The 25,963-nt window shown below is 34.6% G+C and overlaps 1 protein-coding gene across 1 annotated transcript; it reads left to right on the top strand.

Moving 5' to 3' along the window:
• The first annotated feature begins 1,212 nt into the window (after positions 1–1,212).
• Positions 1,213–1,719, top strand: LOC145798254 (uncharacterized). Its single transcript, XM_082885762.1, has one exon. It carries the CDS (start codon positions 1,213–1,215, stop codon positions 1,717–1,719), a length of 507 nt encoding a protein of 168 aa, XP_082741888.1.
• The last annotated feature ends 24,244 nt before the right edge of the window (positions 1,720–25,963 follow it).

The following is a 25,963-nucleotide window of genomic DNA, read 5'->3' as shown; positions in this document are numbered from 1 at the left end:
ACTTGTGTTCCAGACGTCTGGCATATGATTCTCTCCGTCGCCAATGACCGTTTGGACTCCGTGAATGACCATAACTTCTTCCGCGCTTATCCCGCGCATCTCTTGAATGTCCTCCTGGAGAAGTCTCCAGGTGCGCCATCGGAGGAACGATGGTGGGATGCCCTTCTCTCCGTCTGCTCGACTCCGGGGTAACTCCGTCGACGACGGACAGTTGAATCTCTTCGTTGTTCGCCATGGACGGTGATCAAACGAGCCTGGAAGACAAGGTTTTGTCTGCAAACTTCCCATAGACGGCGCCAATTGTACGGGGAGCAAATATTCAGGCAAGCTTGCACTCCTTGCTTCCAAGCTCCGTTTCTATTCGATCACCTGCGTGCACAACAATAGTGAGCTACCCGGCAGTGTGTAGCCGGAAAACCCCTCCGACGATCAAGTTAGTACACACCTAAGGATAGAGAGAGTGGGAGAGAGTCGAGTGTAAGTATTTTTCTTACCCAATGTTCGTCCATCCAGCATGGGGGGCGCAGACTTGCTTATATACCTTCTACGCCCCAAATCTACTCCCAGTGATCTCTCGACACGTGGTTCTCCTATCCCATCTGTCAGCACAAATCTTGCTGAACATCACCTAACCCGACTGCCAGTCCACTGCATTGGGAGCTCGGCAGTCGGGCTGTAGCATCTCGGCTGTCAATGGCCATGCTGCGTTTCATGCCCAGGTGCCCCCAACAACCAAGCTCCTTTCTAGCCATGCTCAACTGCATTCCGGCGAAGCCAAGCTTGAGATTGGTCATACCGGTCAACCAAAGTCCTTCCTGCCGAGCTTCAGGCATGAGCCTTCATGCCGAGCTATGGATGCGTGCTTTCTAACTGCGTAACGCATAAATCGTGGAACCCTTACTTGACCGGCCTCCGTGCCGACAAGGTGAAGTAGCCCGGTTCCACATGCCCTTGCTATTGCCGAGCAAAAAATCACTTCTGGGTGGACCCGGGATACCACGACCCAAATGTGTTCGGCCCACAATTGCCTGGTATTACCATGGCCCAATCCAGACCATATTTTTCCCTCTCAGTCCTTATAAAAGAGGCGAGGTCGGTCTCATTCTGAAAGAGATCGACTCACCATGAAACATCATTTTCGAGTTGATATTTTTATGGTTACAGTTGATTCTCAGTTACAAGAATTAAACAACAGGTTTTAAGGAAGATGTAATGGAATTGCTTGTTCTTAGCTCAGCTTTGGATCCTAGGGATGGTTATAGATCATTCAAAATTGAGGATATTTGTAAACTTGCAAATAAATTTTATCCCATGGATTTCTCCGAGCAAGAAAAATTGCATTTGAAATATCAGTTGGAAAACTATAAGCTTGATATTTCCATGCCTCTCGAGTTTCAGAAGCTGTCAACCATTTCTGAGTTATGTCAATTGTTGGCAAAAACAAAAGAGTTGACAAGTTATCCTCTTATTGATAGATTGATCCGCCTTGTGTTGACTTTACCTGTTTCAACTGCTACATCAGAACGTGCATTTTCAGCTATGAAACTCATTAAATCTAAATTGCGCAATAGGATAGAAGATGGTTTTCTGGCTAGATACTTGATTACGTACATTGAAAAAGACATTGATCGAAGGTTTGATGTAGATTCTATCATCCATGCTTTTGATATTATGAAAGAGCGTCAAGTTCAATTGAAGATGCCTAATTTTAGTATATAAATGCATGTAGAAATAATTACTACTTTTTGTAAGTGAATATGGGCAAAAAAATATTCTCAATTGTATAATCATCTTTTGGTACTCAACTATGTTGACAAGGAATATATAGTTCAATATTTTATCGTAACATTATTGATTTTTTCCATGTTAGTAGAAATTGGTATTAAATTTCAAATTTTATTTGTTAGAGGTTAAACGTACTTTGGCCCCCCAAAGTCATAATCCTGGATCCGTTCCTGCCTGACTCTGTCACTGCTTTTAAACATTATTTAAAAAAAAACTAATGTTATATGTACTAATTAATACACTAACTAGTGTACTAATTATTGATGTGACATAATTTAAGATATTTTTAATATTTATAATTTATATAATAAATATAATTAATAATAATGTTATAATTAATATTAATATATTAATTAATATACATAACACTACTCTTAAAAAAAAAATAAAACATAAATATCACATCATGTATAAAATTCACACAGTATTGAAGCTCTCTAAAACATTTCTTTTAGTGCTCCCATATTTTTATTTATTTTTATTTATTTATTTATTTTTCCACAAAGACGACTTTTACAATACGAAGGCGGCACGCAAGAGCGAGAAACTAAGCCCACAAGTCACCTCAATCAATACCACTAAAAAAAAAAAAAAAAAAAAAAAAGAAAAGAAAAGTAGTAAACAAAGCAAGCAAGCAAAACCACAACCTAGTCGGAGCTGCGGAGGAAACAAGCAACAGTAGTAGCTAGAGAAGACACCACCACAACCAGCCATGGCCGTATCCCTTCGAACCAGATGCGTTCAGATCACTACCTCATCATTGGCGACGGAGGCCAAATAGGTCGATAGCGATTTCAGGCACTCATTGAGCTCATAATGACATAGGACTAAGCTTTCTCTCTCTTGATGACCATGAAGCCTCACATGAATCACAAAATAAAAACACAAACAGAGCACCAATCATTTTACCATGGTGCAAATCTACTCTCCACAAACAGCTCAACCTTTTCCTGTTCAAAGTGTAAGAACCCCAGCTACCTCAGTACAGATTAACCCAAATTAAAGAGGCACTCTTTGAAACCACCTGGATGTGCACATCCATCCTCCATTCACGAGATGCTTCCGTTCCGGGGGGTGCTTTCTCTCTCTAGGATCTGGACAGAGAAACTCGCTTCTTTCTTCCCCAATTAAATTTCACAACACATGCATCTACTTATGTCAGAACATAATAAAATAAAATAAAAATAAAAATAAAAATAAAAATAAACCTTACACATACATCTATTTATATCACAACATATTAAGAATAAATCCACCAACAAGACATGTATACTTGGATGATTGAAATTAACAAACTACTCCAAAGACAAAAAAAAAAAAAAAATTAGAAACCGTGACCACCAACGTGACCAGCGTGACCACCAGCGTGAGCGTGACCACCAGCGTGACCAACGTGAGCGTGACCACCAGCGTGACCGTGACCACCACCGTGACCGTGAACGTGGCCGTGACCGTGCCCATGAGCATGGCCGTGACCGTGAGCGTCACTGTGGCCGGGAACACCATCACCACCACCACCGCCGCCACCATCACCATCACCACCACCACCACCACCATCCCTTCTCTTCTTTTTATTCTCATTATCGCTATCAGAGTTACGCTCACCACAAGCAAAGATGATCATAGACAAGATCGCACCAGACATAAGAATCATGTAAACATAGATCATTAACCCAGACCCATTAACCACAAGTCCTTCTTCTTCACCTGCTGTTCTTGCACCACCACCCACAAAATCAAAGTACCTTGCCATCTCTCTCTGTCTCGATCAAGTTCAGAAGATTGAATATGCTTTTATAACTCTATATATAGAACTTGTTATGGCATATTTCTGCAGTTATTTCACCTTATCACCAACATTCTCCTGCCCAATTTTCTTGCTTTGACCCCCCACACATTTCAATTTTAGACACTTTCTCCATTTTGAAAATTAACACTTTAATCTTTTTAATTCAATTTTTTAAAAATTAAATTTTTTATTTTTGATAATTTTTTTAATATTTTAAATAATTTTTTACTTTTTAAATATTATATTTTTGAAAAAATTAAAAAAACAAATTTACCAAATGCCAAAAATATAAAAAATATAAAAATAAAAATTTAATACATTTTCGTATTCTTGTATATTTTTCAATTTTTAAATTTTTTTATTTAAATATTTAGTTTTTAGGTACATTAGGTTAGATGTATTTGAAAAATAAAAAATTTATTTAAAATATTAAAAAATTTCACTAAAAACAGAAGAATATGAAAAATAAAAAACTTAATTTTCAAAAAATTGAATTCAGAAAATTAAAGGTTGCATTTGGTTTAGTTTTAGAATTATGATTTAAGAATAAGGTTATATTTTGAATTTATGAGTCGTTAAATCATGATTTAAAAAGAAAAAATTTGTTTGGTTATAAGTTTTAAAAAGAGTTTTGAATTTTTGAATGAGTTTTGAAATAAGAAAAATTGTTTGGTTATGAGTTTTGAAAAAAAAAAATTTCAAAATTGAACTCAAAAACTTATAATTTATAACCAAACACACAACTCAAAACTCTTTTGAAAATTTTATTCAAATCTCATAACTAAACTTTTTTTAAAATTCAATTCAAAAAAATAATTTTTTTATTTAAAAAATTTTAAAAATTCTGAAAATATATTTTTATTTAAAATATTAAAAATATTCAATTAGTGCTTTAAAATTATTTTTGATTGTATGTTTGGTTGGAAATTTTTTTTAATTGTTTTGTTTAAAAATATTTTTTTATTTTTTTAAAAATTACTATGACAAATTAAATTTTTTTTTTAAATTTTAAATAAATGGCCAAATAATTTGTCATTTTGGTCCAAAAAGAATAATATCTATATATATATATATATTTCAAATAACAGGTGGCTATTGCCCAACAAAAAAAAACGCTGTTCCAATCAATCGGCCGAACAATCGGATAGACTCAAAAATTCAAAAACTATCCGGGAGGATGCCCGGACGGATGGCCGAATAGATTAAAAAATTCAAAAACTCTCCACTTTACCAAACATATTTTCAAATGTGAATTAAAATCATATTTTAAAAACTGTAATCAAACAGAGGATTAGAATATGAGGGTGCAATCATAATTTGAGAATGCAACCAAACAGAGCCAAATTTTGTTGCTTTCATATGATTTTCTCCTGCCCAGTTTTCTTGCTTTGACCCCCCACACATTTCAATTTTAGACCCTTTCTCCATTTTGAAAATTAACATTCTAATCTTTTTAATTCAATTTTTTTATTTTTATTAAATTTTTTAATATCTTAAATATTTTTTTAATTTTTAAATATAATATTTTTGAACAAATTTAAAAACATTTACCAAATACTAAAAATATAAAAAAAAAAACAAAAACAAAAATTTAATACATTTTCATATTCTTGTATATTTTTAAATTTTTAAAAAAAATTAATTTTTTTTTTAATTTTTAGGTACATTAGGTTAGATGCATTTAAAAAATAAAAAATTTATTTAAAACATTAAAAAAATTCACTAAAAACAAAAGAACATGAAAAATAAAAAACTTAATTTTTAAAAAATTGAATTCAGAAAAATTAAAAGTTGTGTTTGGTTTAGTTTTAGAATCATGATTTAAGAATAAAGTTGTATTTTGAATTTATGAGTCGTTAAATCATGATTTGAAAAGAGAAAATTTGTTTGGTTGTAAGTTTTGAATTGCGTTTTGAATTTTTGAAATTAGTTTTGAAATCAGAAAAATTGTTTGGTTATGAATTTTGAAAAAAGTTTTCAAAACTGAACTTAAAAACTTATAATTTATAACCAAACACACGACTCAAAACTAGATAGTCGCCAACTTAATCAATTCTATCTACGCCCTCTATCCGGAATTACCAACATATTTATCCCAAAAACAAATCCATGAGATCTTTTTTCACAAATATTTCCTTTCTCAAAACAAAAATCTCAAATCTCAATTTAAAATTTGTAACAACTGAATGAATTGAAATGCCAATACAACATACATCAATGCATTATAATATTCTTTTATTTTCAATTCTTCTACACAATTTTTCTCATTGTGATCACAATTTCCTTTCTCATTGTGATCACAATGCCAATACAACATACATCAATGCATTATAATATTCTTCTATTTTAAACAATAAAAATATTTATTAATTTTTTTTAATAAACGATTTTTAGTTATTTCGATGTTCAATCAATTCGATTTTTTACAGGTATAATACACATGACAAATTCTAAAATGTGAACAGTTCGGATCATTAAAATTAGGCCCAAAAGTGGGCCCAATGACCCACCAAGCAGGGAGCCAGGGATAGGGATGGCAATTGCAACCCGGCCCGACGGGGACCCGACCCCCCGTCCCCGATAAGAGTGATTTTTTCCCGAAAAATACCCCCGACGGGCCAAGAATGGTATTTAAAAACAAATCCCTGATGATATTCGGGTCGAGGACGGTGATATATATTTCATCCCCGACCCCGGCCCGGCCCCGACCCCGCCCCCGCCCCCGCCCCTGTTATCCCCGATTTACATATTATATATATATATATATATGTTTGGTTTGGTTACAGCTGTAAGCTCCTCTCTTTGTCAAAGAGCCTTTGAATATTATATATTATATATATATATATATATGTTTGAATATATATTATATATATATATGTTACAGCTGTAAAGAGTCTTTGAATATTATATATATGTTTATTGTTTAGGTCACCTAAATTAGGTGGTCTCTTACACTCTCTCTCTTCTCTCCGCACAACACAAACGTAGTCGGCTGAGCTCCTCCAGGCCACAGACGCAGTCGGCTGAGCTTCTCTTACACTCTCTCACAGATCTCCTCTCTCTCTCACACGGATCTCCTTCTCTTACGCAGTCGGCTTTTGTGCTTTTGTTCTTCAGATCTCCTTTCTCTCTCACACGGAGCTCCTCCAGGCCACAGATGCTGCTTTTTGATGTTGAGATGTTAATTTTTTTTTTTTTTTTTTTTTGATGTTGTTGATGTATTTGAGCCCAGATATTCTGTTGATGTTGTTTTTTTGGCCGGGGATTTTCGGGATCGGAGAAACCCGATCCCCGTTCGGGGGCGGGGGTGGGGGTGGTAGTTGGTTCCCCGTCGGGGATGGGGACGGGGACGGGGGGAAGTTCTGCCATCGGGGATCGGGGACGGAGAGGGTGATCCCCAGCCCCGCCTGGCCCCGTTGCCATTCCTAGCCAGGGAGAGGATCCTTGCTCTTAAAATACCCCACGTGGGCCCCACCTAATAAAAACACTTAGTGCTCGTTTGGCTAATATTTTGAGAAAAAAAAAATATAAAAAGACAAAATAAACCATATAAGCCAATAAAATAAAATATCACTTTCCACTCATAATCATTATACTTTTTCTTTCACAAAAATCAAAAAAAATCTCAAAATAAAAACTAAACAAGGTTAAAAAAAAAAGGGCAAATTACATATACACCCTCGAGGTTTGGCTAAATTACAAATACTCCTGAGGTTTGAGAAATTACGAATTCCCCCCTGAATGCTATATTTGCATAAGAAATTAGGGGGTAATTTGTTATGAAATATAAACCTCAGGGGGTAAATTGTTATGAAAATACAAACCTCAGGGGCGGGATGTAATTTTCGAAACCTCAGGGGGTATCTGTAATTTAACCAAATCTCGAAGGGTGTATATATAATTTGCCCAAAAAAAAACTAGACTAAAAAAATTAACTATATTAACTAATACCAAACCACCTTATATAAAGAACCAGGTGGTCCATGCTAAATAACTCAAAAGTTGACATCAATTGGGATGGTTTGGTATATGTACTTTTTAATTTTTTTTTATATTTTTTGAGTCATATTATTTTTTTATAAAAATTTAAAAATATATTTATTTAACATTTTTTAAACAATTTCTCAATTTAAAAAATTGAGTTCTACTTTAAATGGATCCCACCAGCCCATGTAATAACAAATTGATTACACCAATTGCAAAAAAACGTGCATAAGTAGGCCCATTTCATACAATATATAAAGATGACTGGACCACACCAGCCAATCACGCCTAATAATATGAGTCCGGATCCTCTCCAGCTTCTCTTTCCGGCTCATCCTCCTGTCAACGGCTCAGATCACCTACAAATAAATAAATGGCTCAAATTCGTTTCTTTGAATAAAAAAAAAAAAAAAAAAAAACATACTCACTAACACACTCACTGCACACACACACTCTCAATCCATCCCTTTCTCACTCTCCGTCCTTTTTCACTGGACACACACTCATCACACAGCACACTCACTCTCTCTCCCTCTCCCTATCACATTTTTAATAAAAAATAAAAAATCTATTTTAATCTTTTTGATTTTATTTTCACAATATATATATATATAATTTTTAATATAAAATTTTAATTTTTATAAAATTAATATCATTAAAAATATACTTTTAAAATAAGACTAATATTAAACATATTTAATAAAAATTTAAAATAAATAAAAAGTAATTACTATGTTTAGTTGTGCTTTCAAATTATTATTTTAAAATTTTTCATATATGAAAATAATGACTTATTTAATGAAAATATACGTTTAAAATAAGACTAATATTAAATTTTTCAGAAAAAAATATATGAAAATAATGACTTTTAATTTAATTTTATTAACCAAAACGAGTTTAATTTTCATATATTTTTTTTGGAATGAAACTTATTTTTGAGAATTTCAAAAATATATGATTTTTGTGTGTTTATTTCATCAAAATAATTTTATATTTTAAAAATAATACTTTGAAAGCATAACTAAACATAGTAATTACGTTTTATTTATTTTAAATTTTTATTAAATATATTTAATATTAGTTTTATTTTAAAAGTATAGTTTCAATGATACTAATTTTATAAAAATTAAAATTTTATATTAAAAATTATATATATATATATATTATGAAAATAAAATCAAAAAGATTGAAATAATTATTTTTTATTTTTTATTAAAAATGTGATATACAGAGAGTGTGATTTTAAATTCTTTTTTGGGTTAGAAATGTGAGAGAGAGAGAGAGAGAGAGAATGCCGTGATGAGTGTGTGTCGGTGAGAAAGGACGGAGAGAGAAAGAGAGAGAAAGGGAAGGATTGAGAGTGTGTGTGTGCAGTGAGGCCTAGTTTGGGAAGACTAAATAAGTGCATTTTTTGACTTTTTATGAAATATGGGTTGGGTTTGGATTGTGTTTGAAGTGATGTGTTAGAGAAGTGATGTGACTTAAATAAGATGATGTGACTTAAATAGGATAGCGACTTTTTAACTTTTTTCAATCATGCCAAACTTGGCCTGAGTATGTGTGTTAGTGATTATGTATTTTTTTTTTTTTAATAAAACGAATCTGAACCGTTTATTTATTTGTAAATGATCTGACCGTTGTCCAGAAGATGAGCCTGAGAGAGAAGCTGGGGAGGACCCCGACTCACCATTTGCCTCCTGAAGCAACTAGCACATTTCTGCATCCATTTGCTTTACTCTTGTGGGCCCACTGAAATAGATAGCCTAAAGTGAACTTCTTAGTGCCTAGATCAACAAAGCCATCCATCATGTGAGTCCGGATCCTCTCCAGTCAAAAGATCCCTCCGGTCCTCCGGTTAAGGGCCACGATTTGGCCACGTGGCCCTTTGAAGATCTACGGCTCAGATAAAAAAAAAAAAAGAAAAATTGAATTTCATTTTTCACCAAAAACTTCTTCTTCTCATTGATATCATGTAAGCAAAATATGATTTTACTTGAAGATCATCTACAAATCTGCAGATCATGTAAGCAAAATGTGCAAATCTGCAAATCTACAAATCAAAAATTTTTAGATCATGATCTTCAAAAAAAAAAAAATCACATTTTTCAAATCAGATTTCAAATCTGCATAAATTTTTTTTCTTGAAGATCATCAATATCTGCAGAAATTTTTTTAGTTTTGATGCAGATTTCTGTGTTCAAAAATCTTTGGTTCAGTTAAGTGTTTTGAGAGAGAGAGAGAGAGAGAGAGAGATCAGTGAGAAGAAGAAGAATTTTTTGGTTCAGTTCGGCTTCATCACAGTGAGAAGAAGAAGAAAAAAAAAATTACCCAGTTGAAATCTATGCCCAAACTAACAAAAACAACAACAACCCACAAGCCAAAAACAACAGCTATAGGAAGAATATTTTTTCCCCAGAAATTCAAATCTGAAACTGTACAACTTATGAACAAAAAAGTAAAAAATACATCTTCATTTGTATGTATGTATATAGCTCTGTTTGAGATCCATATAGCTCGTTCTTCAAGCCCAAAACAAGAAAAAAGAAAAAGAAAAGAACGAATCAAATCTTCATCATCTTCAACATCTTGAACATCATCATCATCTTCATCAACCAAAAAAAAAAAAAAAATTCCTCTGTAGATCCGGATCTACAAATCTTCATCATCTTGATTTTTCTTCTTTTTCTTCTTCCAAAATATCTGCATCAGAAAAATGCAGAAAAAAAGACCGTGGCTTTTGCTTATGAGATCAGACTTCCGCCATTGATGGATGCTTGTTTGGCTTTTCTATGGCTTTTGCAGAGAAACGAATTTCAAATTTTTTTTTATCTGAGCCGTAGATCTTCAAAGGGCCACGTGGCCAAATCGTGGCCCTTGACCGGAGGACCGGAGGGATCCTTTGGCTGGAGAGGATCCGGACTCCCATCCACTACACCCATCATTCATCAATTCTGTTATTAAATTTAAATTTGATAAAATAAAAAAAATATCGAATATGTTTGGTTTGTATTTATGAAGTGATTTTGGAAAAAAATTTTAAAAAATTTATTTAGTTTGTAATTTTTCTAAAACAATTTTCAAAATCACTTTCTCTCTCTTACACATCAATCAATCAATTTTTTTATCTTCTCTCTCTCAATTACTTTTTCTCTTACACACATCTACTCAATTACAATAAAATATCACATCATTCCAAACTTTCAAACTCCAAAATTACTTTCAAAATACACAACCAAACAAACCAAAAAAATTTCTAAACTCTCTCCTCAAAATAATTTAAAAAAATTACTCTTTCAAAACCAAACCAACCATACCCATCTCTTCCTCTTGGCTTCTTCAAATAAATATTAAATCAAAAATATTAAAAATCTTTTATTAAATTAAGAACTTTGAGAGCTTTCATTAGATTATTATTTATAATCGTTAAGTTTTCACTATCATATGTTCTCTTAAATAACTATAAAAATTCATAAAAAAATAAATAAATTAACTGATTGACTGGCCGAACACCTGATCAATCGTTTGTTTTGTCAATCAATATTTTAATCCAAATATAAAATTATCCATTAAAATACTTAACATTAAATAAAATTTTTATTTAAATTTAATTATAAAAAATAAAACGTTGGAGATGGTATTGGCAACACGCGCAATAGAACCTCGCCAAAAACGGAAGACAAACTTTCCACGTGACGGCACTTCCACTTGACAGCACATTGACCCAGCAAAAAGCTATTTGAATTTCCACAAACACCCGAAATGATTCCTTCCTTTAATTTGAGAAATTTAGGTTAAGTTTGACATTTTAAAAAAAAAAATTAAAAAGTTAAAAAGTTGTTATCTTATTTAAATCATATCATCTTATTTAAGTCGCATTACCTCTCTACAATATCACTTCAAACTTAATTTATATTTCATAAAAAATTAAAAAGTACACTTATTTATAACATTCCAAACAACCCCTTAAATAAGGTTATGATTAAAATGATAATGATATATAATTTTAATATTAAAATTTTAGTGTAGAGAAAGAGTAGAGAGAGATAGAGATAGGAGTGTAAATCTCACATTTACATTAGTATTTTCTATATCATTAAAATTACATTAGGGCTCTCAAACAGGGGCAGAGGCAGAGCAGGGTCAGGGGGCCACGTGCCCCTTATGTTTTGAAAACTTTTTTTTTTTTGTTATTGTTATGTATAAAATGCATTCTCTTTTTTTCTTAATATATTTTTTAGCTAAAGGTTTATTGTATTGTTCGTAACAAATAGTTATTTGATACTTTAAAAACACTATGTGATATTATTTATGTAGTAGTTTAAATAAATAGTACAATGAAAAATATTATAGATTGGATATAATGAACTCGTTATTTTCAAGTAGTTGACATATCACTTAGTGTGATTTGTGATTTTCTATGCTTTGAATATCACGTAAGCAACGCCATATGGTACTCTAAGACTGTTTAATAATTTTCTTTCAAAAGACATTATTTATAAGCAATGTCATCTCTTTAATATTTTTCTATTAAATAAAAATTAAATAGATTTTATAATAATTGGTGTTATAAATGATGTGTTTTTATTTTTTAAAATTAAGAATTTTGATCTATAATTTTTTGTGCTAAAATTACAAACTTACATTAGCATCCCACACCGAGTTATTCCACACTATTATAGAATTTTGATTTGTTTTTATTAATAATGAATATATAATTTTTATATTTAAATTTATGTCATAAAATTATTATTAGCTTAATGTTGCACATATTTTTTTTAAAATACAAATTATAATTAATAAATGTTCCCTCTAACTTAATTTTCTGACTTTGTCACTGCTTTTAAACATTATTTAAAAAAAAAAACTAATGTTATATATATTAATTAGTGCACTAACTAGTGTACTAATTATTGATATGACATAATTTAAGATATTTTTAATATTTATAATTTATATAATAAATATGATTAATAATAACGTTATAATTAATATTAATACATTAATTAATATACATAACATTACTCTTAAAAAAAATAAAACATAAATATCACATCATTATAAAATTCACACAGTATTGAAGCTCCCTAAAACTTTTCTTTTAGAGCTCCCAGTTAGAGCTCCCAGTTTTTTTTTTTTTTTTTTTTTTTTAAACAAAGATGACTTTTACAATACGAGTGGTGGTTTAGAGTATTATATTTGAAGCTCTAAAAATATCATTAATGAGATGACAATGTAAAAAAATAAAATAAAATAGAGTAAAAGATAAACTATCACATCAGTAATAGAATTTACATAATATCACATCATTAATGGTACATTAGCAGTACCAAATTAATGATACGAATACGAAGGCGGCACGCAAGAGCGAGAAACTAAGCCCACGAGTCACCACAATCAATACCACTCGCTAAGGATGGTGCTGTTTTGAAGTTAAAAGTTAATTTTTTTATTTTTTTTATAAATAATATGATTCAAAATAAATTAAAAAATTTTAAAAAAAGAAGTAACTTCTACCCAAGTTTTCAAAACAGCCCAATGTCTAACAAACTCTACTGCGGCCACACACAACAAAACCACAACCTGGTCGGAGCTGCGGAGTAAACAAGCAACAGTAGTAGCTAGAGAAGACACCACCACAACCAGCCATGGCCGTATCCCTTCGAACCAGATGCATTCATTGTTGGAAAATTTGGTTTATGGACAGCTTATTTTGGGCCAACTTTGAGCCCAAAATTGAGTGGGCCCCGAATGTCTTTTGGGGCGAGTCTGAAGAGGTGACGTATTCCTTGTCGCGTGGCAAGTCACACGGTGAAGATGGTTCGTCAAAATCATTTATGAGTGAATGGGAACATGATGTGGTTTTCAGAGCTCGTGGAATAAGAAATTTAAGGAAGTAAATGTGGGTTTCTTTGGAAAGGGTTGTCCCACATTGAAACTTTAAGAGAACTTTTTTGTATATATAAGCTCTAGACTACAACACTTGGGTTGGACCCCAAGGGGCACCCCAAGTTTGTAGAAGGGAGGAGTTATGAACAAAGTGAACCTTAGCCCAAATCACCACACGCGCGCCGTCCGGCCGTGCCGAGCGTGGATCGGTTCTAATATTAATTTTTTATACAAAATTTATTTGAATTTTTAATGAAATAAAATTCAAATTTTGAACCTTAGCCCAAACCACCACACATGCGCGCGCACTGCCGCCGCCGTCCGTCCGGCAGAGCTGTGCCGGGTGTGGGTTGTGGGTCGGTTCTAATATTAATTTTTTATACAAAATTTATTTGAATTTTTAATGAAATAAAATTCAAATTTTGAGCCAAAAAATTGAATTGATTTTTTGTCCATTTCCCGTCCAAAATCCAAACAGATTAAATAGTCTAAAACTATTTGAACTTTCAGACAGATTCATTTCTAAACTGCCCAGGCAGTTACAGGTTCAAGTCTAGACAGTTTCCAAACTGCCAATCTGTTGAAACAGTTGCAGAACTATTTAAATTTTGAATCAAATCTGTTCAAAACAATATCACACCTGTTCACTTCCTCAAAGCACCTGTTCGGGTCAGATTTATTGTCTATAAATACAGCCATGATTCCAGTTCTGCCAATCTGTTGAAACAGTTGCAGAACTGTTTAAATTTTGAATCAAATCTGTTCGAAACAGTATCACACTTGTTCACTTCCTCAAAGCACCTGTTCGGGTCAGATTTATTGTCTATAAATACAGCCATGATTCTGCAATTTATGCTTTTGCTGTCCAGATTTTATTTAGTGCATTATTTTTCATTCTAGTTTTAGGAAAATTCAAAGAAAGTATAGAACACAGGTTCGGTTCGCTATACAAATTTGTTTGGAGTGCTACTACAAATTTGTGAAGATCATTGTATCCTGGGAGATAGACGCCACTCAACCGTAAGCACCGTAGCGGGGCGAATCTGTCTTAAGGACAGAGTGTCACACACTCGACTTGGTCTTTTATTTTTCATTTGATTTGACAAAAATAAATTCTGTAAGTTTTTATTTTATTTTGTTTGATTTAGTTTCAATTTATTTTATTTACACAGAAGATTGTTCCAACATTCAAATCACTTCTCATAAATGGTGACGGAGGCCAAATAGGTCGATAGCGATTTCAGGCACTCATCACTACAGGAAAAAGCACATTTGGCGACCAAATTTCCCAACTAAAAAAAATTTGGTCGCTGAAAGTATAGCTTTTGGCGACTAAAAAATCATTAGTAGCCAAAAGTATAGTGATTGGCGACTAAAAATCTATTTGGTCGCCGATATATGGCTTTTGCCGACTAAAAAAATTTTAGTAGCCAAAAGTTAGGCCCTTTGGCGACTAAAAAAAATTAGTAGCCAAAAGTGAGGCATTCGGCGACTAAATTGAAGTTTGGTCGCCAAAAGTGAGGCTTTTACCGACTAAAAAAATTTTGGTAGCCAAAAGTTAGGCCCTTTGGCGACTAAAAAAATTTAGTAGCCAAAAGTGAGGCCTTTACCGACTAAAAAATTTTTAGTAGCCAAAAGTAAGGGTTTTTGGCGATTAAAAATAATTTAGTAGCCAAAAGTAAGGCATTCGGCGGCCAAAAGTAAGGCAAAAGTAGTAATTTTAGCGCGGGAGTTTTATTTTTAACGACTAAAAAATTATTAGTAGCCAAAAGTATAGAATTGGCAACTAAAATTATGTTTAGTCGCCAAAAGTGGTCTCTTTTTTTTCCTAATAAATAATTCATTTTTACATAAATTATGTTCAATAAAAAATAATTATCTTTATATATATACTTTTAAATTAATACGGGTCTATGTACTATATAAATAATATATGTTGCATATATAATCATATGATGTTATGGAGGCGTAGTGGAAAGAGGGTGTTGTATAAGGTTTATAGTGTGGGAGGCTGATGGTTCGAATCTCCACAAGAGCAAAGTGTAATTTTTTTTTTCACGAAATCACTTTTGGCGACTAAAAGTTTGGTCGCCAATTCCTTGAGTATTGGCGACTAAAACATTGGTCGGTAAATGTATAATTTCAAAAAAATATAATTGACTATTGGCTACCAATAATTTAGTAGCCAAACATTAGCCCTTTGTCGACCAACTAAAATTTAGTAGCTAAAAGGTAGGTTTTGCCAACTAAACAAAATAGTAGCCAAATGTTTCATTTTCAGCGACCAAACACACGTTTAGTCGCTAAAACATTCGCCAACAGGGTTTAGGCCACTAAGTTGGCGACAAAAAAATTTAGTCACTAATTGGTTTTGGCGACTAAAAAAGTGTCCTTTGGCGACTAATATTTTGGTCGGCAAAACTATTATTTTTTGGCGACCAAAATTGGCGACTAAAAAAAATTAAGTCGCCAAAAGTTATAGAAATGGCTACTAAAAATTTTTTTAGTCTGCAAAAGTAAAATATTTAGTTACTAATTTTTTTAGTCGGGGTATATTGTTTATTGGCGACTAAAAAAAAATTTAGTCACCAAAAATGCCAGAATTGGTGACAAAAAAAAAAATTTAGTTGTCGTAGGTAGAGATTTGGCTACTAAAACGCTTTAGTCGCCAATTGGAAAATAAAAAAATAATTTTTTTCGCCAAAAGTGCATTTTCAGCGACGAAAAATAATTTTAGTCGCTGCAGGTAGAGATTTGGCTACTAAAACGCTTTAGTCGCCGATTGGAAAATAAAAAATTATTTTTTACCTTTGGCGACCAAAATTTTAGTAGCCAAAAGTTTATGTTCAGCGACGAAAAATAATTTTAGTCGCCAATACCTCGAAATTACTGGAGGGAGATATTTTAAATAGTTTGGAGGGATTTATGAAATACTTTCAGCGACTAAAAACTTTTAGTCGCCAATGGTGTAATATATATATTTTGGTTTCCAAACCACAAACCAGCGCCTCTTCTCTCTTTCTTCAGCGGTTCTCCCTCTGCCTCTCCCTCTTACCACCGACTATCACTACCATTGTCGCTGGCCACCGTCCATCCCCACCGTCGCACGTCGCCACCACCATCGCCGAAATCACCACCAACACTGTCGCAAATCACAGGTTTGTCACTGTCGCGTTCGGTCCTCTCCCTCGTTGTCGATCTGGGTCTCTCTCTCTCTGTGTCGAGCCATTCCCTCTCTCTCTTTCTCCCTTCCCCTATTTCTCCATTTCTCACACTTCATCTAGGGTTTATATGATTTTTTTAGTTTAATTTTGTGTTGATTTCGATAATGGGTTTGGTTGAAGTGTTTGATTTCTATGAAATTATGATATTTTTCATGTCGAAAATGGGTTTGATTTTCGTTTTATGGGTTTGATTTTCAAAATTAAAATTTCTATGAAATTATAATATTGCCCAATGAAATGAAGTGCCATCACTTTTAGAAAAACAAATTTGTTTTTTTTTTTTCCAGTTAGTTGAATCATCTATTCCTACTATTAATGAGTTCATTTTAATATTTGCATCTTGAAATTTTGAAATGGCAGAAAGAGTAAGAGAAAGTAGACACAAGTCATGGTTCTGTTGAATTAAACTAAACACAAGCGGAATAATTTTGTTCAGGCCACCACATTTCTATAGTCTTGGCTCCTGAATTAAGGCTTTGGTTTAGAAGTTACATAATGTTTATTCAGTTAATTAGTATTCCTGTCTGTTAGTCTTCTCAAACATTCATGGCTAACTTTATTTAACTGAAATTTTATGTTGTGCAGGCATGGTTCAGAGAATTTCCTGCGGGAGTTCTTGACTGTCTGACCCCAGAACAGGTGATGCGCTGCAATGCAGAAGATGAGTGCACTCAACTTTTGAAGTTACTTCCTCCACGTGGATGGCCGAATAGATCCAAAAATTTAAAAACTCTCTGGTTTACCAAATATATTTTCAAATGTGATTTGGAATCACATTTTGAAAACTGTAATTAAACAGAGGATTAGAATATGAGAGTGGAACATAATTTGAGAATGGAACCAAACGGAGCCAAATTTTGTTGTTTTCATATGATTTTGTCCTGCCCAGTTTTCTTGCTTTGACCCCCCACACATTTCAATTTTAGACCCTTTCTCCATTTTGAAAATTAACATTCTAATCTTTTTAATTCAATTTTTTAAAAATTAAATTTTTATTTTTATTAAATTTTTTAATATTTTAAATAATTTTTTACTTTTTAAATATAATATTTTTAAAAAAATTAAAATTTTTTTTACCAAATACCAAAAATATAAAAAAATAAAAATTTAATACATTTTCGTATTCCTGTATATTTTTAAAATTTTTAATTTTTTTTAAATTTTTAGGTACATTAGGTTATATGCATTTAAAAATAAAAAATTTATTTAAAATATTAAAAAAATTCACTAAAAACAAAAGAATATGAAAAATAAAAAACTTAATTTTTTAAAAATTGAATTCAGAAAATTAAAAGTTGTGTTTGGTTTAGTTTTAGAATAATAATTTAAGAATAAACTGATTTGCTCAACGGTGTCATAGTGACGGCGACCGATTTCTGCAATCCTGCCCGCCCCCTGAAGCAAAGCACGCGTAAGTTAATCGGTATAAAAAAAAGCGAAATAAAAAAAAATGCATACCAATACCACCGACTGAGCAGCTAGTGCTATCAACACCATGTCCGGCTCTGCACGGAACGCAGCCTTGTCTACCAGCAAGGATATTAGTGAGGCCACACTTAGGGCCACAACGGGGTCCTTCAAAGCCAATGCATCAGCCGAAACCGGCGTGTTCTTTATTTTAGGTTGGATGATAAACGATGCTGTCAAATCCTGCGATTCTTCTATGCGTAGCCGTTTATCGACTAAGTCTTCAGAAGAATTGGCTCTAACCTTGGCGAGGCATTTTCCCCCCCTCTGTTCGGCTAATCGGTCGTTTGATTGCTCAATGAATGACTCAGCCATAATAACTTGCTCCGTTTCTTCAACAAGAGTTGGTGGAGAAGATTCAGCCTTAATCGGAGCCGGAGGAAGAGAATCAATCTGCATAGGTGGTGGGGGCTCAGATCTGGCGGCCTCGGCCCTTCTTCAAACCGCTATCTTCTTGGCATTCTTTCTTCTAGCCATTTGTGCAAGTGACTCCCCAGCCATGTTTTTAGGATTCGTGCTAGGAAGGTCTCCTAAATCGGTGAAAATATCATCTTCCAATGATGTGTCAACCCGGCCTGAAGTGGACGGAGAGTTAATGTAACGTCCCTAAAATAATACAATAAAGATAACCCATATGCGGAATAAATATGAGAAACAACATACTTTCATATATTAGAGTTCAATGTTTAACAACCAGTTAAATGCCATGTAGGCTTACATGTTTCCAATTCATTGCTTGGTTATACAAATTGAGCCTCGCTCATTACATCTTAAGCCCTTGGCTTTACAAATAACAAACATACACACATAAGGCATAATTAAGAAGCTTTTGCTTCCCAAAACTCCATCCACGTTATTGCCTTAGAGGAAGCATCTCACATGTACCTGAAAATGGTATTCCTATATAGGGTGAGCCAACAGCCCAGTAAAAATAATCTAACACAATTTATGAGGTTTAGCAAAGGTATAAATACCACGTACATAAACAATACCGATCCTGAAACATCCACAAGACCAGCATATCCATATGCCACTGAGACCAACCTTATTCTATTTTCCTTTAATTTCATTTCCAGTTCATGTATGCTACTCAATTCATGAGTTAAATTTGTTATCTTTCAACAATCAAAATGAGACTACAACTCAATGATTTTCCAATTATGCAAAACTCACATAAACACTTCAAACCTGCCATTTTACGGATATTTTGTCCGAAGGAATCGGCACCCATTTATATATAAAATTTCGTGTCATTCACCCAGGATACTCTGGCCAACTTGCTTTAAATGGAGTCCATCCCCTTTCTCCTCCCAAACAAATATACATATGCAATGTATTTATAAACATAATCACATATGGAGTACATCCCCTTTCTCCTCCCAATAAACATATATATACAATGTATCTAAAACATGGTCATATTCAATGACACCAACAATGGATTAGCATTAAATCGCCTAATCCTCATGTAATTTCTACAACAATCATAGCTATCCTCCACCGATAGCCCAATACAATTATTTCTGAAGAGATGTTCAATATCAAAATAAATAGTTTATTCAAAACTTCCATAGGTGAGATAATACATATCCAATATCACCATTTATAATCACAACCTTCCAATCTCACGTTTTCAATGTTAATCCAAATATCGACCCAAACACCAAAATCAACTATTTTGGTACAACATGATCTTATATTCAAACCTCATACTCGTTTACCTCATATTCATCAAAACCCTCTTTTCCTTTCACACCCAAATCGTAGATTTGTCCAAACCACAACCAAATCTCATAATCTATACACAATAGCAAATAACTAAGCTAAAAACCATATTAAAGTGTAGAAAATCCCTACCTCAAGTTTGAAGAAGAAACGAGTTGAAACCCCAAAAATCAACGATGCCTAAACTCAATCTTCACTGCACACAACGTAGCCCTCGCCTAGATGACCAACTTTGATGAAGGACTTGGATCTAAATCCCAATGGATTTGGAGAAATCAAAGATCTTGTGAGGTTTTTGGTAGGAAACGTAGAGAGAAGGGAGAGGAAATGTTTTTAGAGAGAGAGAGAGATATACTAAAAAGTGACATTCAATCAGCCCAAAGAGAGAAGAAAAGAAAAAATTCTGGATCTATCTAACTTCCCACACCTCCAACTGCACCTGCCTTTTTAGTAGTGTGCTTCAGCCCCCCTGTTCTGTTTTCCGCACGTGCGGCCTCATTCCCCGCACGTGCGGACAAACAACTTCGAATGCGTTTTGCATTTTTATTTTGAGGGGGACTGCCCCTCAACCCCGCCAAGGGGCGCTGCCCCCTGGACCCCCACGAGCTAACCGGGTAGCTCGACCCCTGCTAGGGTGCTGCCCCCTCGACCCCCAACCGGCCCAGTCGAAGTGGCAAAACATAAAAGAATGATCGAAATCGGGATTGCTACAGTTAATGTCGACCTCCTCAAAAGCCAAGTGTAGACACCCCATTTTTGACCGACCTTAAGACTCAGACGTCACCGATTGAGCACTTGGTGATGTTGCATAATGTGCTTGTTCAGAAGTTTCAAAGTCACGGCCGTGAGCCCTGCCTCCGGACTTCCGACCCTCTTTTGTACTTTGCCTCGGTTTGCGAACCAGGCTCGGTTTTCTTTGTTTCTTTTCCTGAGGGAAGGGAGAGGTCCCGTAGACCATCTCTCAATGTCCGTAGGCTACATTTGGTGGCCGTAGGCCATTTTTCCCATTTCGGAGTCCGGTTTCCGGTTTTCGGAGCCGTCAGGCCGTGTGCCTCGGTTCGGGACCGCTTAACCATCTCCTATTGCTCCGATTTTTGGCATACTTCCTATTTTCTCCCTTTTGAGGGACACTGGGGTCTGAGAAACCCACTTCGTGATCGAATGCCACTTTCGGTGCTTAACAGCCCATTTTCGGGACCTCGAACTGCGCGTTTTGGCCCCCGAACATTCATTTTGCATCGGTTTTCGTTCATTTTTGGCAGGTACCTCTGTTTTATTACCGGGGAGGTCACTGAAGGGTGAGAGGCCAGTAATTGTTGCAGCAACCAGTTATACATCCTCCGACGTCCTCCAGCGCCCGTTTTTCACACTTCCGGGCTAATGTTGAACACTTTGGGCCCATTTTCTCGAACTTTGAACCACATATTTGTGATGTACACACATGGGAGGACCCTAAAAGTTGGTGGCCGGCCATTAATGTTACTTGACCCTTTTGACCCCCTCCTTCCGGGCTAATGTTGAACACATTGGCCCCATTTTCTTGAAATTTGAACCACATATTTGTGATGTACACACATGAGAGGACCCTAAAAATTGGTGGCCGGCCAATAATTCCACCTGACCCTTTTGACCCCCTCCTTCCGGGCTAATGTTGAACCCCTTGGACCCACTTTCTTGGACTTTTAACCACAGGGTTGTGTTGTACACAGATAGGAGGACACCATCAGTTGGTGGCCGGCCACTAAATCAGATTGACCCTTTTGACCCCTAGCCGGCCGGCTAGGGGGTGTGGCCGGCCGGCCACCTGTAGCAAAGATACCTGGCCGGCCGAGATCCTCACACTGTGCACTTTACAGCTGTAGGGCTTTATCCCCCAGAAAATATCTTTATCCGGGGGATATTTTGTGGGGGAAAGTTTGTCTCCTTTTCCCCCACCTTTACACCCCCTTTTTGGCCCTTATAACCAGCATTCCATATCATCTTTTGGGGTTAGAAAAATTTGTCTTCAAGCTTCCATACACAAATCCCTCTCTATACTTCTCATTTCCTTGAAAACTTCTAAGTCCCTAATCACCATTTCTTCTACACCACCAAGCTCTACCATCACCACTTCATTTCCAGCAACAAGGAGGACTTCTCAAAGGCTAAAGGAGCTGCAAATTGATCCAAGAAGCAACAAAAGCTTTAGTCTTCAAGGGTGAGTGATATTTCTCCTCTTTGACCCTTTTTCTTGATCCATTTGTAAGCCCCACATGCTTTTTGTTTCAAGCTCCGGCCCTAACTGAAAGTGGCCTTCTTTTGAGCTCATTTTCATTCTTTATTAAGGGCTCAACCCTGTTTGAGCCCTTCATGATGCACTTGCTTCATTGATCCTCTTATATGTCATAATCTTGCATGCTATTTTTGGCCCATGAGTAATCTGTTTTTGAGCATGTTGTAAACTGATATTAGGCTTATTTTGAGCCCCTCTTCAGCATTGAAGAAGGGCTCAACACCATTTGGGACTTTCATGTTATACTTACCTTTATACTCCCCTTTTAGTCCCATTTTTGCATGCAATGGCAGCCTACCATGCTTTTGTTTTTGGCCATTTTACAGTTCCGAAAAAGTGCTTATTTTAGTCCATTATTCATGTTTTATTTGGGTCCTTTCATGGTTTGGGACCTCCATATGCCACTTCATGTTATATCTCTCTTTTATTCCCCATTCTTGCATGTTTAGTTACCCTATCATGCTTTTGTTTTTGGCCATTTTACAGTTCTGGAAATAGTCCTATTTTGGCCCATTCTACATGTTTTATTAAGGGTCTTTGGCTGTTTGGTGATTATTTTGTATACTTCATGTTATAGCACCTTTTGAGCCTCAATCTTGTGCCTTTTTTTTTAGCATGTTTGTATATTGATTTGAGGTTTTCCATATACTGTAAATATTCATATTTTTGGTCCCTCTTCAATGTTGTAGAAGGAAATTTTTCAGTTTGGATTTTGCTTATATCACTTGCTTCATTACCCCTTTTTTGGCCCCTATTCTTGCATGCCATTTTTTGCCTTACCTATGCTTGCTGTTTGGCCATGTTTATAACTGTGAAAGTGCCTTTTTTGGGACTGCCTAGCTTCTGTCTTTGCATTACATGTCCATATTGTGCATGCATTGCATAGCTATAGGCCATTTCGGGTGCCAAAATTCATATTTCGGGACAATTCCATGCATTTGGTGTCATTTCGCCTCATTTCGGGACTGTTTTCCTCCATATTTTAGTGCTGAAATTCTATTAGATTGATTGCTTCACATTTTCTATGCCATTACATCGCATTCTGCCATTGCCTCGGTTTGCGTGCCCGTGTGCACGCATTTCGAGGCACCTCATTTTCATCCGCCGGCATCCTATGTGAGTGTGGCTGAGGCTCACTCATGTTGGTATAAGCCCATATCATATTTTCATGTCATTCGCATTGTGTATGCCATCGCCTCGGTTTGCGTGCCCGTGTGCACGCATTTCGAGGCACTTCATTTTCATCCGCCGGCATCCTATGTGAGTGTGGCTGAGGCTCACTCATGTTGGTATAAGCCCATATCACATTTTCATGTCATTCGCATTGTGTATGCCATTGCCTCAGTTTGCGTGCCCGTGTGCACGCATTTCGAGGCACTTCATTTTCATCCGCCGGCATCCTATGTGAGTGTGGCTGAGGCTCACTCATGTTGGTATAAGCCCATATCACATTTTCATGTCATTCGCATTGTGTATGCCATCGCCTCGGTTTGCGTGCCCGTGTGCACGCATTTCGAGGCACTTCATTTTCATCCGCCGGCATCCTATGTGAGTGTGGCTGAGGCTCACTCATGTTGGTACAAGCCCATATCATGTTTTCATGCCATTACATCACATTCTACCATCGCCTCGGTTTGCGTGCCCGTGTGCACGCATTTCGAGACACTTCATTTTCATCCGCCGGCATCCTATGTGAGTGTGGCTGAGGCTCACTCATGTTGGTATAAGCCCATGTTACATTTTCCATGTCATTTGCATTGCGTATGCCATCGCCTCGGTTTGCGTCCCAAAATTAATGATGTCCTTTTTAGTAATTTTATTTGAGGTTATTATTGTAATAAAAAAAATTTAAAAATTGAGGGGTCTAAAATAATTTATGGAGTGTTAATAGTAGCACTCGGAATGTAATCAGATCAAACCTTAGGGGGTGTCAGTGCAATTTACCCTTATTTATTTTTGTCTTTTGGCACTCTGAAAAGGGAATTTATATATAGATGTTACCATAGTGATCCCTTCATTCATTAAGCATTAAGGTCATGTTTGTTTGGGTGCTTGGAGGGTGGGATTGGATTAAGATGGCTATTGGATATATGAATTGATGTTTGGTTCAGTTTTGGAGCTCCTAGACTAGTACATAGTGGTATTCATAATACCCTTCAATGACCGGATTAGTATAGCTATGAGAGAGGTGGGATTGAGAAAATAGCCCAATGGATTAGAATGCATCCGACTATTTTTTTTAACCAAGTGTACCTGTTTGTTTTAATATTTGTTTTAAAAAAAATTAATATAGAAATAATGTTTTTATTTATTTTATATAAAAGTAATTTAAAAATCTCATCACTAATCATCTCTCACGCTATCATCAAAATAAATACACTTTTACTTAATCTCCTCACTAATAATTTTCATATTGACAATCTTTTCACTAATCATTTCCTGCCTAACAATCCCATCCAATTCCCGTCAAATAAATGTTATTCAAGTGAGTTAGACACCTTCTTACGTGGGGCCCATATTTGAGAAAGACTCCAAACTAATAATTAAATATCAAAAAATCCACGAAATCCCAAAAATAGTTGGGTTGTCCTTGGATATTTTATAAGCTTGTGCTATTGTTTACGTGATGTTTTAAATTAATGATATAACAAAAAAATTTATAAACTAGTTTATTTGATTTATTTTTTGTTAAATAATCATATGATAATAAATGACTCAATTAATATTTATATAATTTTTCAGTTATCAAGAAAACTCACAAAATTGTCACGTAATAATAAAAAATATTTGAAACTTTCATGAATCTTTCATAATTTAATTTTTAATTGGTTAAACATCTAATAACACCACTCTTATCACATGATTATAAATATATTTGTAAATGTAAAATGTGAGACTCTAATATTGTTGCATAATAATATAACTTAATAATTGTCAATGTATACTGATATTTTTTCTAGGGTAAGTTTTGTACGTATATGTAGAAATATTTTCTCTTATCTTATCATATTGTGACGTGTTATCAACTCCTATCAATCAACCTTGACAAAAAAATTAATTAGGGCTTTCTTGTTTTTTTTTTTTTTTTTTTTTTTTTTTTTTTTTTTTGAATAATTAGTTGTTTGGATCAGTTTGTGTATACTTTGACTAATCGTTGGGATATCAATCCCACCATCCACTAGCGAGGGTCTTAAAGTCAAAGTAAAACTTTGTATGGACTGACCCAATATAAAAATTGATAGCACCTTGGTCCTATATATTTTGAGAGGTAGGTGTTAGGACTAGACTAATAGTGAGGAGGGGATAACAATTATTATGTTTATTTTCAAAATGGACCTCAGGATTCATAATCTCTCAGGACTATGAAAGGTCTTGAATGAGGGGACTATTAATGGCCTAGGAGAGGTGGCATTCAAAAATCAATCTCTTGAGACTATGGATTAATTGACTATTTTACCCTTGTGTTTATTGCTAAATTTGTTACTATATATATTCACCTTCAACATTTATTAATAGTCCGATGATAATAATGCCAGAAATTTTTGTCCAGAAATTTTTAACTCTGTCCAAAAATTTTTGAAGTTAAAATTTGATAATAATGCGAAAGGTATTTGTGAAATTTTATATGATTAATCCTACTTCTATCTCTCAAAACAAACATGAATTATTGCTAGTCCATTAGTTATCAAACAAACATAATTTTTCTTAATCCTCTCACTAAAAATTCCCTCCATTTTACCTCTAAAAATAAACGGACCCCTAAGAGGTTTCGAATATAAGACCTAGAGAAGAGTAAACTCTTAAGCTCCAAATCTACACCACTAGGCCAAC

The sequence above is a fragment of the Camellia sinensis genome, chromosome 8 (genome assembly GCF_055761805.1).
Source record: "Camellia sinensis isolate YWXY chromosome 8, ASM5576180v1, whole genome shotgun sequence".
Classification (NCBI taxonomy): domain Eukaryota; kingdom Viridiplantae; phylum Streptophyta; class Magnoliopsida; order Ericales; family Theaceae; genus Camellia; species Camellia sinensis.
This window is presented reverse-complemented; position numbering and strand designations above follow the sequence as displayed.

Excerpts from the sequence above, each read along its gene's own strand:
- LOC145798254 (XM_082885762.1), top strand. The coding sequence starts at position 1,213 with ATGGAATTGCTTGTTCTTAGCTCAGCTTTGGATCCTAGGGATGGTTAT.